This window comes from Schistocerca americana, chromosome 7 (assembly GCF_021461395.2).
Source record: "Schistocerca americana isolate TAMUIC-IGC-003095 chromosome 7, iqSchAmer2.1, whole genome shotgun sequence".
NCBI lineage: Eukaryota > Metazoa > Arthropoda > Insecta > Orthoptera > Acrididae > Schistocerca > Schistocerca americana.
Window position 1 is genome coordinate 71,499,840 of NC_060125.1, and position 14,298 is coordinate 71,514,137.

At 43.5% G+C, this 14,298-nt stretch overlaps 1 protein-coding gene across 1 annotated transcript in view; it reads left to right on the forward strand.

Moving 5' to 3' along the window:
* The window catches only part of LOC124622711 (odorant receptor Or2-like), a 159,433-nt gene that overhangs the window by 11,673 nt on the left and 133,462 nt on the right, over positions 1-14,298 (forward strand). Inside the window, exon 2 of the mRNA XM_047148500.1 lies at positions 1,861-1,960. Within this exon, the coding sequence (XP_047004456.1) occupies positions 1,861-1,960 (100 nt within the window). The remainder of the gene's footprint in view (positions 1-1,860; positions 1,961-14,298) is intronic.

Sequence of the window (14,298 nt, forward strand, 5' to 3'; positions counted from 1 at the left end):
AATTACGTCTTTGTTTTCCCCTTGGTTTTAGCCGTTCGCAGTACCAGCATAGCAACACCGTTTTGGTTGACATTACAAGGCCAGATCAGTTAATCATCCATACTGTTCCCCCTGCAACTGCTGAAAAGGCTCATGCCCCTCTTCAGGAACCACACGTTTGTCTGGCCTCTCAACAGATACTCCTCCACCGTGGTTGCACATACGGTACGGCTATCTGTATCTCTGAGGCACGCAAGCCTCCCCATCAACGGCAAGGTCCATGGTTCATGCCGGGGGGCGGGGGCGAGGGGGGGGGGGGGTGGAGTTTGTGGTATAGGCCCTGGTGTTTGTTGTGATACAGGGGTCTAACAACTGCTTGTTGATGGACCTTCTCGCACATTATCCAACACCATTTCCACAAGCTCCATTGTGTGAACTGATTTTTGCTATGAAGGTTTGGCAGCTTCAAAATGGCTCTGAGCACTACGGGACTTAACTTCTAAGGTCATCAGTCCCCTAGAACTTAGAACTACTTAAACCTAACTAACCAAAGGACATCACACACATCCATGCCCGAGGCAGGATTCGAACCTGCGACCGTAGCGGTCGCGCGGTTCCAGACTGTAGCGCCTTTAACCGCTTGGCCACCCCGGCCGGCTGGCAGCTTCAACGAAGTTATTCGTTGAAAAGTTTTTTCACTAGATATGATGCCTGGTGAGAAATTATTATTTGCTCTTCCGTTTGGCTCTTCAGATGTTAAGTCTTTAAGCAGCATACGTTAAATACGCGTGTGTAAGTGTCTGTAGCAAGTAATGCTCCATCTTCAACAACTTCTAATGAACTGTAAACAACGGTAAACTTCACTGTTGCCGCATCACAGCCGATTATGAATTGTTTTTCAAGCTAGCGCCACCAACACGGACCCAGAAAAATTTTCTTTTATGAAAAATGAACAGTTTACAAACATGTGTCTGCATGTACATCTACATCTACATCTACATCGATACTCAGCAAATCACATTTAAGTGCCTGGCAGAGGGTTCATCGAACCACTTCCACAATTCTCCATTATTCCAATGTCGTATAGCGCGTGGAAATAATGAACACCTATATCTTTCTGTACGAGCTCTGATTTCTCTTATTTTATCTTGGTGATCGTTCCTCCCTATGTAGGTCTGCGTCAACAAAATATTTTCGCATTCGGAGGAACAAAGTTGGTGATTGGAATTACGTGAGAAGATTCTGTCGCAACGAAAAACGCCTTTCCTTTAATGATGTCCAGCCCAAATCATGTATCATTTCTGTGACACTCTCTCCCATATTTCGCCATAATACAAAACGTGCTGCCTTTCTTTGAACTTTTTCGAGGTACTCCGTCGGTCCTATCTGGTAAAGATCCCACACCGCGCAGCAGTATTCTAAAAGAGGACGGAGAAACGTAGTGTTGGCAGTCTCCTTAGCAGGTCTGTTACATTTTCTAAGTGTCTTACCAATAAAACGCAGTCTTTGGTTAGCTTTCCCCACAACATTTTCTATGTGTTCCTTCCAATTGAAGTTGTTCGTAATTTTAATACCTAGGCATTAAGTTGAATTTACGGCTTTTAGATTAGGCTGATTTATCTTGTAACCGACGTTTAGCGAGTTCATAACTCTATTAAAATCTCGCAGCACCTGAGGTATTCATTTATAACGATTGGTTCCTGGCAGCAAACTGCTCCGTTTAAGATCTTATACCGTCCTTATGATCTGGACGCTGTGGCTTTGAGAGATTCTTTGCACACATGTTTACGATGGCCTGCCATTTTGTACATAATGATTAAGTTTCTGTGTAAAACTGTAAAATCAGTGTGCACTTTCTAAATTACTAGTTTCCTGTTGCAGGTTGGTTGCAGACGTGGAAGAACTCCTTACATCTATGATTCTGACTCAAGTTATGGGCGCCACTCTCATTATCTGTGTGACGTTATTTCAGTTCGCCACAGTAAGTGTTTGAAGATTTAAAGTTATCTTCTGGAAAATTAAAGATGAATGCCCTGAAGTAGTGGTCCACATAATACAATCCAGAATGAGATTTTCACTCTGCAGCGGAGTGTGCGCTGATATGAAACTTTCTGGCAGATTAAAACTGTGTGCCGGACCGAGACTGGAACTCGGGACCTTTGCCTTTCGCGGGCAAGTGCTCTACCAACTGAGCTACCCATGCACAACTCACGCCCCGTCCTCACAGCCTTACTTCCGCAAGTACCTCGTCTCCTACCTTCCAAACTTGCCCGCAAAATGTAAAGGTCCCGAGTCCGAGTCTCGCTCCAGCACACAGTTTGAATCTGCCAAGAAGTTTCACATAATACATGTTTGACACCGTATACAGCGTGACTTTTCGATGTGTACAGAAATTTAGAAATAAATCCGAAAAGAATCGGAAAGATACGAGCCACTTTTTCGGCAAACCAATATGTAAGGAAACTGCGTATACTTTCACGAAGCTCGCAAGGTAAATTCAATGTGACAGTTATTGAACTATATGAAAAAGAACGTAAATTAGTTACAAACTACGTTAAGTTATGCCATGTTCGATACGTCTTCCATCACTGGCGACGACGTGCTGCAGACGAATAGTTAAATTCTGCAGGACACCCTGAAATGTAGGAAGATCGATCCTATCGATGACCTCCAGAATTGCTTTTTTCGGCTCAGCAGTGGTTTTGGGGTCAATGCTGTACACCTCGTCTTTAATATAGCCCCACAAAAAGGAGGCGCATGAGTTTCGATCCGGAGAATATGGCGGCCAATCGAGGCCCATGCCAGTGGATTCTGGGTATCCCAGAGCGAGAATGCGGTCTCCAAAGTGTTCCTCCAGGACATCAACCACTCTCCTGCTTCGATGAGGTGGAGCTCCGTCTTGCATGAATCACTTCTTGTCGAAATCAGGGTAGATTTCGATAATGGGGATGAAATCATTTTCCAAAACCTTCCCATATCGTTCGGTAGTCAGCGTGCCATCAAGGAACATCGCAGCGAGTTTTCTGTGGCTGGACATTGCTCACCACGCAGTCACCCGCTGGGGGTGAAGAGACTTCTCGATCGCGAAATGCGGATTCTCAGGCCCCCAAATGCGTCAGTTTTTCTTCTTGACGAACCCATGCGAATGAAAGTGGGCTTCGTCACTAAACCGAAGCATATGCGTACACCAATTCCCATCCTGCTCCGCGGACAGCCGTGCCGTTTGTATGTCCTAAACAAACCGCACAGTAGTTATGACGAATTTATTTTATATATTTCAATAATTGTCACCCTTTAATTCATATGTTAAAGGATCGCGTTAAGAAAATACCATGGAGCTGTTTCGTGTATACAAGGCATATTGTTCGCAAATTGCTCCTAATGTTTTACTCCTGAACAAAACGAAAGATGGTTGTTACTCTGGAAATATGTATTTCCATGGGCTTAGTCGTACGGCGCTCCATGGCGAACAGAGTCGAGCGAGTGCAGCATACCTTTCCTCGTGGTCAGCTTTCTACATCCTCTTGCGTCAGCCATTCACAGCCACAGAAGGGTTTACAGCGGCTGCTCCTATACACAGAATGCTCTGAACGTCAATAATTGACTCATACTTTGGACTGAAAATATACGGAAGATGAAGTTTCGCCTGATATTTGTGAAGGCGACTGTTAGACACTCAAGGAAAAGTCGCCCTATATACAGTGCTTGTTTCTGCAGCTAAATTGTTCCTTGGATCTATTATGGCTGATTAAGAACCATTGTCGATAACGGCGTGCCTTGGATGCGTACAAAGCATTGAACAAATGAACTCGTGTGATCTGTATTTGACTTTATAAATTTGTGCTCTTTTTATTCGAGAATAACTGACCGTGGCAGAAGTTATAGGGCAAGTTTAAACGATCAAAATTAGCGGCACAAACTACATTTATGGCGTCAATAGAAATGGAATAAGTATGACCTGATGATGCAAGCGAGATATTTTTGCATTTTTGCGAGTCTGAACTGACAGTCTGTTGGTACCGATTGCTGATATGACAATAGGCTATTCATGTCTTTCAATAAAAGCTTGTATGTCATATGTTATCACTACAGTTCTTCTTGTATTTTTACGTCATTAAGTTTCAGTAATATTTGTAACGGTCAAGTCATATTAACGTTACCACCCGGTATGTTCGACATCGACGTGCAATAACCAATCACGGAAAGCATGTGGCGGCGCGAGCAGTGTACGGTATATAAAGCGTGTCGTGGGGAAGCGGAAAACAGTGCAGTCGTTGCCGTAATGCAAAAACGGAGTGATTTACGTGACCTCTGAAAGAACATGATCACCGGCTTTAGCGAGAAGTTTGGTAGCATTTCTGAACCAGCTGTATGTATAAACTGTTCTTATGCCACCGTGGCTAGCCTATATACCGTACTGCGCTATCAAAATCTGGTACAGAGGTAAATATGGTCCACCACTGACGACAAGGGTGAACGACGGCTGTCGAAATGTGTTCTTGTGAATGGACGTATAGCTATTGAGCAACTGATAGCTCAGATGAACTAACGAGGTACCAGAAATATCTCCTCAATGGCCGTTCAACTAACATATATGTGTATGGGCTTTCGCTTCAGGCACCTGCTTCATGAACCCAAGGTGACTGCTGTTCTTCGGTGACGTAGGCTGGTATTTGTAAGTCAGTATCGGAACTGGACATCAACTGAGTGGTGACAGGTGATCATTTCACGTGACTCACACTATGCACCATCGGACAAATGGCTGCTGGCGTATACGGACCTGTCGCAATCTTCTGAAAGGTCCAGACCGGAGCAAGAAGCGTTATGGTCTGGGGGATGTTTTCGTGGAATTACCTGGGTCATGTGGTCATTGTGGAAGGCACAATGGATGAAGACAAGTATGCATATACCCTTAGGAACCACGTCCACCCCTATATACAGTTTGTTTTTTCCTCACTACGATGGCATCTACAGGCAGGACAACGCAACATGTGTCATAGTTCACAGTGTACGACTATGTGCCTGGGTCGAAGGGGACCAGTATGAGTTTACCATACTCCACTGGCCACCAAACTCCCCGTATTTATACCCAATCGGGAAGCTCTGGGACCACTTGGGTCGGGTCGCCCCATGGACACTCAACAGCGAAATCTAGCGCAGCTGGAGACGGCATTAGAGTCCGCATAGGTCCACATGTCTGCCAGTACGTTCCAGAAACTCACCGACTCTCTTCCTGAACATCCGTGCTGCGAAAGGGCGTTATTCACGCTTTTGACAGGTGGTCACGTTATTGTGGCTGAGCCGTGTGTATTCAATTCATTCGATTTTCCGTCGTTTACCGAAAAGCTCCTATACCGAGCCAGTTCGGTTGTAGGACGGGAATCGGAAATTAGTAAGAAAATACGTGTTCTTCCTGGCTCAGGCTAATTTTGGCACACTGCTTTCAATGGCATTTGACAGGTCTCTCGCTCCGACGTCAGTTGACGTTTTGCGGCTGGACGTTTCTAGAAAACTGGCTGCATCTTTGACAAAGGGCAGTACTTCAACTACTATAGAAATTTTATTCTAGAAAGTCGATCGTCATAAAAACATGCACTGTTGTACAGCCGTAAATCGATCAGACTTCTGAAGAGTGACACTCATCTTATTCTACAACAGGGAACTTCATTTCGAAATGAGACTGCAGTGTCGGTAAGACGTAGCGGTACTTGAGGTATTTTGGCCCTGGGAAGTTTCGTTGATGTATTTCAAATTTCAGCACCTTCTAATCAGACTACAATAGTCACCTTAATAATACAGTCTCAAGACTGGCAGAAATCTCATTTCACATCCTTCAACAGCACTTGAATTTAGTGTGTACACGATCATAAGGCATGAACCCTGTACATATGCATGAGAGTGTAACAATTCAAGGGAAGAGGTGAAAAAAAATAAAAAAATGGAAGTAGTACGCTTGAATTGAAAACGACAAACATGTTTTAAAAAGTGATATAGATCAATTTAATATGCAGAGGTATAATGGCCTATTTTTTACTTATACTCTTATGTATGTAATTAATCTGTGTGAAACTGCATGCAAAACATCATGGAACCCATTTATAATTTCGCTCATGATATCGTGTGATAAAAGGTTACCTTTTCTGTTCCAGAATATCGATAACATCGGAACAGTTCTACGGGTATCAGTGTACATGTCGTTCATGATATACGAAGTGTTCATGTACTGCTGGTACGCGCACAATATCATCGATCAGGTACGTAAGTTACTGTCGAATAACATTTTACAAAATAAAGGAAGAAAAAGTATGACTTAGGTGCAAATTAACAGCACTACTACACCGCAGTGAATATCCTGCGCGACATCGTAAAACGATGCTAAGTGAAGTCTTTGGCCAGTATTTAGTTCTGTTCTGCACACTAGTTAGCTGTAAGATGCCGCTAATTGTTAAGCTACTTATCAGATCTAATTACTATGGTAAAGTTGTGATTAGCGAAAAAGTTTATGGCTGATTTCATGTGGCCCCTCACGGAATTCCTCTCGTGCTTCAATGTCTTCATCTCAGAGTAGCACTTGTAAACTTCGTTCTCAATTACTCTACTGGCCATTAAAATTGCTACACCACGAAGATAATGTGCTGCAGACGTGAAATTTAATCGACAAGAAGAAGATGCTAAGATATGCAAATGATTAGCTTTTCAGAGAATTCAAACAAGGTTGGCGCCGATGGCGGCACCTACAAAGTGTTCACACGAGGAAAATTTCCAACCGATTTCTCATACACAAACATTGACCGGCGTTGCCTGGTGAAACATTGTTGTGATGCCTCGTGTAAGGAGGAGAAATGCGTACCATCACGTTTCCGACTTTGATAAAGGTCGTAGCCTACCGTGATTGCGGTTTATCGTATCGCAACATAGCTGCTCGCGTTGGTCGAGATCCAATGACTGTTAGCAGAATATGGAATCAGTGGGTTTAGGAGGGTAATACGGAACGCCGTTCTGGATCCCAACGGCCTCGTATCACTAGCAGTCGAGATGACAGGCATCTGGCTGTAACGGATCGTGCAGCTACGTCTCGATACCTGAGTCAACAGATGGAGACGTTTGCAAGACAACAAAAATCTGCACGAACAGTTCGACGATGTTTGCAGCAGCATGGACTATCAGCTGGGAGACCATGGCTGCGGTTACCCTTGACGCTGCATCACAGACAGGAGCGCCAGCGATGGTGCACTCAACGACGAACCTCAGTGCGCGAATGGCAAAACGTCATTTTTTTTGATAAATCCAGGTTCTGTTTACAGCATCATGATGGTCACATCCATGTTTGGCGACATCGCGGTGAACGCACATTGGAAGCGTGTATTCGTCATCGCCATACTGGCGTATCACCCGGCGTGATGGTATGGGTAGCAATTGGTTACACGTCTTGGTCACCTCTTGTTCGCACTGACGGCACTTTGAACAGTGGAAGTTACATTTCCGATGTGTCACGACCCGTGGCTCTACCCTTCATTCGATCCCCGCGAAACCCTACATTTCAGCAGGATAATGCACGACCTGTACGGGCCTTTCTGGATACAGAAAATGTTCGACTGCTGCCCTTGTCAGCACATTCTCCAGATCTCTCATCAATTGAAAACATCTGGTGAATGGTGGCCGAGCAACTGGCTCGTCACAATACGCCAGTCACTACTCTTGATGAAATGTGGTATCGTGTTGAAGCTGCATGGGCAGCTGTACCTGTACGCGCCATCCAAGCTCTGTTTGACTCAATGCCCAGGCGTATTAAGGCCGTTATTATGGCCAGAGGTGGTTGTTCTGTGTACTGATTTGTCAGGATCTATTCACCCTAATTGTGTCAAAATGTAATCACATATCAGTTCTAGTATAATATATTTGTCCAATGAATACCCGTTTATCATCTACATTTCTTCTTGGTGTAGCAATATTAATGTCCAGTAGTGTATTTGCTGCATGTATTCCAATCCCTGTCTTCCTCTACAGTTTTTACCCTCTACAATTCCCTCTTGTACCATGGACGTTATTCCCTCGTGCCAGAACATCTCGTATCACCCTGTCGCTTCTTCTTGTAAATGTTTCCTGTGTGCTCTGTTCTTTGCCGATTCTGCGAAGAACCTCATCATTCGTTCTCTTACAAGCCTACTTGATTTTCAGTATTCTTCTCTAGCAACACATCTCAAATGCTTCTATCCCCTTCCGGTCCGGTTTTACCATGATGCATTACGAGACAATGCTATGTTCATAATGGACATTCTCAGATATATTTTCCCCAAATTAATGTCTATGTTTGATGCCACTGAACTTCTCTTGGCCAGAATTGCCCTCCTTGTCTGCGCTGATCTGCTTTTTGTACCACCCATGTTTTATACGTCATGGCTTATTTTTCTTACAAGATAGCAGAATTCCTTAACTTCGCCTACCATAGGCTACCAAATCTGGTTTTACGTTTCTCGCTATTCTCATTTCCCCTTTGACTTGTTTAGGTTTACTCGCAATCCATATTCTGTACTCATTAGTTGCGATCAGTTCACTTGATTCAGTAGATCCTGTAAGTCCGCTTCACTTTCACTGAGGATTGAAATAACACCAGAGAATCTTATCATTGATACCATTTCACCCTCCAAAATTTAATCCCAACCATGAACCTTTCTTTATAGTTCCGCCATTGCTTCTCGATGTATGGGTTGAACAGCAGAGGCGAAAGACTGCATCCCTGTCTTACATCCTTTACAATCCGAGCACTTCGTTTTTGGTCACCCAGTCTTATTGTTCCCTGTTGGTTCTTTTACATGTTGTATGTCACCCGTCTTTCCGTACATCTTACTCCTATTGTTCTAAGAATATCGAACGTCTTCCACCATTTCGCACTGTCGAACTCTTTCTCTAGATTAACAGATCTTACGAGTGTACCTTGATTTTTCTTCAGTCTTGTTCCCATTATGAAACACAAAGCCAGGAATGCCTCTCTGGCGCGTTTACCTGTCCTAAAGCCAAACGGATAGTCTGGTAACACATCTTTAGTTTTCTTTTCCATCCTTCAGCATGTCACCGTTGTCAACAACTTGGAAGCATGAGATGTTAAGGTGACTGTACTTGTACGATTGTTTTCACACCTATGCGCTCTTGCTATCCGGTATTGCGGATGCTATCTTTCCAAAGGTGTGATGGTACGTCTCCAATGTCATAGACTCTAGATGCCAGCTTGAATAGTCGTTTGGTCCAAATTCCTCCAATGAAATTCCGATAGAATGTCATCTATTCCTTCTGCTTTATTTGATCTAAAATCTTCGGGATCTCTTCTGCTTTATTTGATCTAAAATCTTCGGGATCTCTTTTAAATTCTGACTCGTATAGCGGGTCTCCTACGTGTTCCCGTTCTTTTGTCAACTCTTCCCTCTCATACAGGCCTTCAATGTACTCTTTTCACCTATCCACTCTTTCTTCTGAATTTACCAGTGAAATTTCCTTTGCACGCTCTGTTACGACCCTTTCTTTTAATTGAACGGAAGATTGTTTTCGCTTTTCTATATGCTGAGTAATTATTCCGACGATTATTTCTTTTTCGATTTCTTCACATTTTCCCTGCAACCATTTCACTTTGGTTGCCCAATTTCCTTCCTGAGTGATTTATATTGCTCTGTTCCTGTTTTCCCCCGAACATTTTTGTACTTAGCCTTTCTTCGATTAAATGAAGTATTTCTTCTGTTATCCCGTTCTCTGGTTGGAGTTACCTTACTTATGCGTATGTCAGAGCGTCTAACTTCTGTGATTGCCCTTTTGGTAAATGTCACGCCTTAAACTGAGCTGCATACTGTTATGTTCGTTACCGCAGTATCCACATCGTTAGCGAACATCAAAGGCGTATTTCAATAACCACATCCATTCTTACGTACGATTCTCTTAAACTACAGTCTGGTCTTCATTATTACTAATTTATGGTATGAGTCTAAATCTGCTCTTGGGTACGCTTTAAAATCCAGTATCTGACTTCGTAATCTCTGCCTGAGCATGATGTGGTCCTTCTGGAATCTAGACGTGTCTCTGGTCTTTTCCACGTATACGAACTACTCTTGTGATTCTAGAGGAAAGTGTTCGCAATTACCATCTGACTTTTATTGCAGAACTCATTGTCTGTCGTCTCTCATTCCTACTGCCTAGACTGTATTCTCCCGCAAGCTTACCTTCTTTTTCCCTTCAACAACGTCCCAGTCCCCCATAATTGTTAGATGTTCATCTCCATTTACACACTGAACTACTCGTCCAATATCTCATGTATTTTCTCTGTCTCTTCATCTTTGTCATGCGACTTCAGTATGTATACCGGAACTGACGTTATCGGTGTTGGTTTTCTGTCGAATCTGATGAGAAGAACCTTGTCACTGAATTGTTCACTGTAGTTACCTACTCATAAAGAATCCTCTTCTCGTTATACCACTTTCGGTTACTGTTGATATTACCCCATATTCATCTGAACAGAAATCTATCTTCTTTTCATTCCACTGACGCCCACTGTACCTAGATTGAGCCTTTCCATTTCCATTTTGAGATTTTCTACCTTTCCTGTTAAGTTTCAGATAAAAATGCGTTCAAACTTCTGATATTCCATGATCCGAGTCAGAGGAAACACAATATTTTCAAAAATAAGGATTCTGTCTCTCCGATTAGAGGCTTATTAATAAGGAATAAGCTGTCTAGTGGTAGCGTCTTTGTCAAGTAGTTTAAGTTCTAGCTGCTACACACACACACGCACACACACACACACACACACACACACACACACACACACACACACACACACACACACGCCGGCCGGAGTGGCCGAGCGGTTCTAGGCGCTACAGTCTGGAACCCCGCGACCGCTACGGTCGCATGTTCGAATCCCACCTCAGGCATGGATGTGTGTGATGTCTTTAGGTTAGTTAGGTTTAAGTAGTTCTAAGTTCTAGGGGACTGATGACCGGCCGGCCGCGGTGGTCTAGCGGTTCTGGCGCTGCAGTCCGGAACCGCGGGACTGCTACGGTCGCAGGTTCGAATCCTGCCTCGGGCATGGGTGTGTGTGATGTCCTTAGGTTAGTTAGGTTTAAGTAGTTATAAGTTCTAGGGGACTTATGACCTAAGATGTTGAGTCCCATAGTGCTCAGAGCCATTTGAACCATTTTGAACTGATGACCGCAGAAGTTAAGTCCCATAGTGCTCAAAGCCATTTGAACCATTTTATCACACACACACACACACACACACACACACACACACACACACACACACGGACACACACACACACACACACGCTGTCTTCTACCGTTCCTTTATCTGTGTCATGTTGCCGGGACAGCCCCTTTTGGCGCTTAGTCACTCTGGCCTTAAGCCTTCTGACGTCCAACTTCCTGTGCATGTCTGAAATTCCGATGACAAAGTGCTGCAGCAGTTTGATTCATTTGCACCTAGTAGTCAATACATTACGTTTCTTTATCTAGAGCGTCGCTAAGTTGTACAGAACAATTTACGTGGAAGCCAGCATCTTGGTACAAACACCAAGTTTTTGGGATACAGTAATTAAGGAGTCTCTCGAAATAAAGATGGCGGATATTGTAATAAGCAGGGGCGAATGTGTGAATCCAAGCGAGGCTTGGGTTCCGGTACACAACTTGTCAAAATCCTGCTTTCCATCACAGCCACCAGAGCTGGGAGACGCTAAAAGAATGTGCGTTTTAGAAAATAGTAAGGGATCTGAAAAATGAAAGAGCATCAAAGGGGTGGTGGGCATCGAGAGTCCAGAGCAGCTATGAACAGCGGCGCGGGGCCGTACTTTGTACTCTGGTTGGAATACAGGCAGTGCACGTAAGAGGAAAAGTTCGCAGCACCTGGGTCGGGCGTCGAATCTTTGTGCATACATAAAATGGAAAACTCGACTTTACACCCCGAAATACACCATTTGGGTAGCAGTCGTGATCTCTTCTGAGAGGACGTTATTGTGGCTCATCGTTATTTGAAGTTCAAGAAACTTATGAAAGAAAGGTAGTGATGGGCGCACCTTTAAAATGCTACAAATATGAAATATGATACATCTGCTGTTTCGCGTGCGTTCTCCCAACATGAATACAAATTTCACGAATCCATACTATTTTCACTAAAAGCAGATAGTCTGACAAAGCAGATCACAAATTTTCGACTTGTTGTTTCTGCTGCTGTGGAGCCAATCATTACAATGAGGTAAGTTGGTGAAAGTGTGTAAATGGCTAAAAAACACCACAAGGAAAATTTTATTTTTTGTTAGACTACCTGGTATGGCACTTTATTCGTTGTGGTACCTACATAAATAATAGTTACATACTGATAAAGCTAGGACTGAATTTCTAAAATAGTGCAGCTTCGTAGAGTATTGCATGATTAAGTTTGACGAGTATGCAGAAGGAACGTTGCGGGATTTGTAGAGAGATTATTTAGCACGGATAGTGTGGCAGTGGGTGAACTCAGTGTAGCGATGGATAATGTTCATCAAGAAACGGAAGAAGCCCGTGATGATAAGGAAAGCCCTACATGTTCTCCTCGGCGACGATCAGCTGCTCGTCGAGAAGCAACTGCAATTTTGCTTTCAGTTGTCTTTTATACCTAACACAAAGCTTCCTGAAAACAGGGAACATAGGCTGAAATCACATACAGTCAGTATAATCAGCTGACGGCTGTCAGTGTCCTTCCATTTCATTAAGGTTTCATTTCCAGATTCGGTTTCTATCGGCAAGAAACGGAAAAGAGGAACACGAGGCCGCGGGCCACACCCAGTGACATGAGTCTCATGTGCAATGAGTAGCTATCAGTCGCATCGCAGTCGAGCTCCAATGCATGTCATGCATTTTCTCGAGAATTGATAGAGATTTTCTCTTCTTCCACCGTCAGAAACAAATTCGAAATGTTAGCTATATTCCTTGAGAGAAATATATGGCAAAAGACGCACCAGACATAAACTGGCCAGCGACTACATTCTTCACTGTAAACTTTTCAAAATATGCATGGTGTTGTAGTAAATTTCGAAGTATGACAATAACTATGGGAGTAAGAAAAAAACAGCTGTTTATCGGCTGTGGCACCAGACTGTAAGATGCGCGATAATCCATTTTTTTTTTGGCTAATAGTTTCCTGAAAATCGAACGAGAAAGACTGCACAGCGGATAACAACCACAAATCCAAAAACAGTACTTTTCAATTCTTTAGTTAGAAACTATCAGCAGAGCTTTGCTTCATCTCCACTAAAAATAATAATAATAAAATAGAAAGAAAACCAGGCGTATAGGATGAATCGAAATTTCTCTCCCCATGTATCATATGAGCCAACGGCCTTGCTGCAGTGGTAACACCGGTTCCCATCAGATGGCCGCAGTTACGCGCTGTCGGGCTGGGATAGCACTTGGATGGGTCTGCCCAGCGCTGTTAGCAAGCGGGGTGCACTCAGCCCTTGTAAGGCAACCGAGGAGCTACTTGATTAAAACGTAGCGGTTCCAGTCTCGCAAACTGAGAGCGGTGTGTTGACCACATGCACCTCCATCTCAGCACGCAATGATGCCTGTCGGCTGAGAATGACATGGCGGCCCGTCGGTCCCGTTGGACCTATGTAATCTCTTTCGGAGGGAGTTTAGTTTAGTTTATGTATCGTATGATGCAATTATTGTGAAAGGATCAGCACTCCATATTTTCCGAGTGGGTAGGGAAGATATGCGTTTCGGCGTTTTATTGATGTCATCCAAATGTGAACCAGTGTGATCACTTCCACTATATTTCCATGCCGATTTATTCTGCGACGCATTTCGAGAGACACAACGTATCGTATCGCATATCGTATTACTTCAGGGTGAATCGCGTGTTACGTTTTCTGGAATTTGAACTAGAAGAATAACGAGAACAGTAAAGTTGTTGGGGGTGTAGAACACGGTAAACATATCGTTGGTCATGTTATATCTAACAACTAGAAGAAGATAAACAAAAGGTATGGAACAAATGACAACATCAAACTAATATAAACTGTTAAGCATCTGAAATACATCTTCTGATCGGAATACACTACTAAACAACGTTCATCACAAGAATAAACCTGATGTAAACAAACAAAAACGGTCTGTCAGGAGCCATAGTTCTCGTACACTGATGTCGTTCCGCTCTTGGAAATAGGTGCAACTTATTTGCTATGTATCTTATTACTACATCATTATAAATAAAATTGGCCGTGCGGTTCTAGGCGCTACAGCCTGGAGCCAAGCGACCGCTACGGTCGCAGGTTCGAATCCTGCCTCGGGCATGGATGTG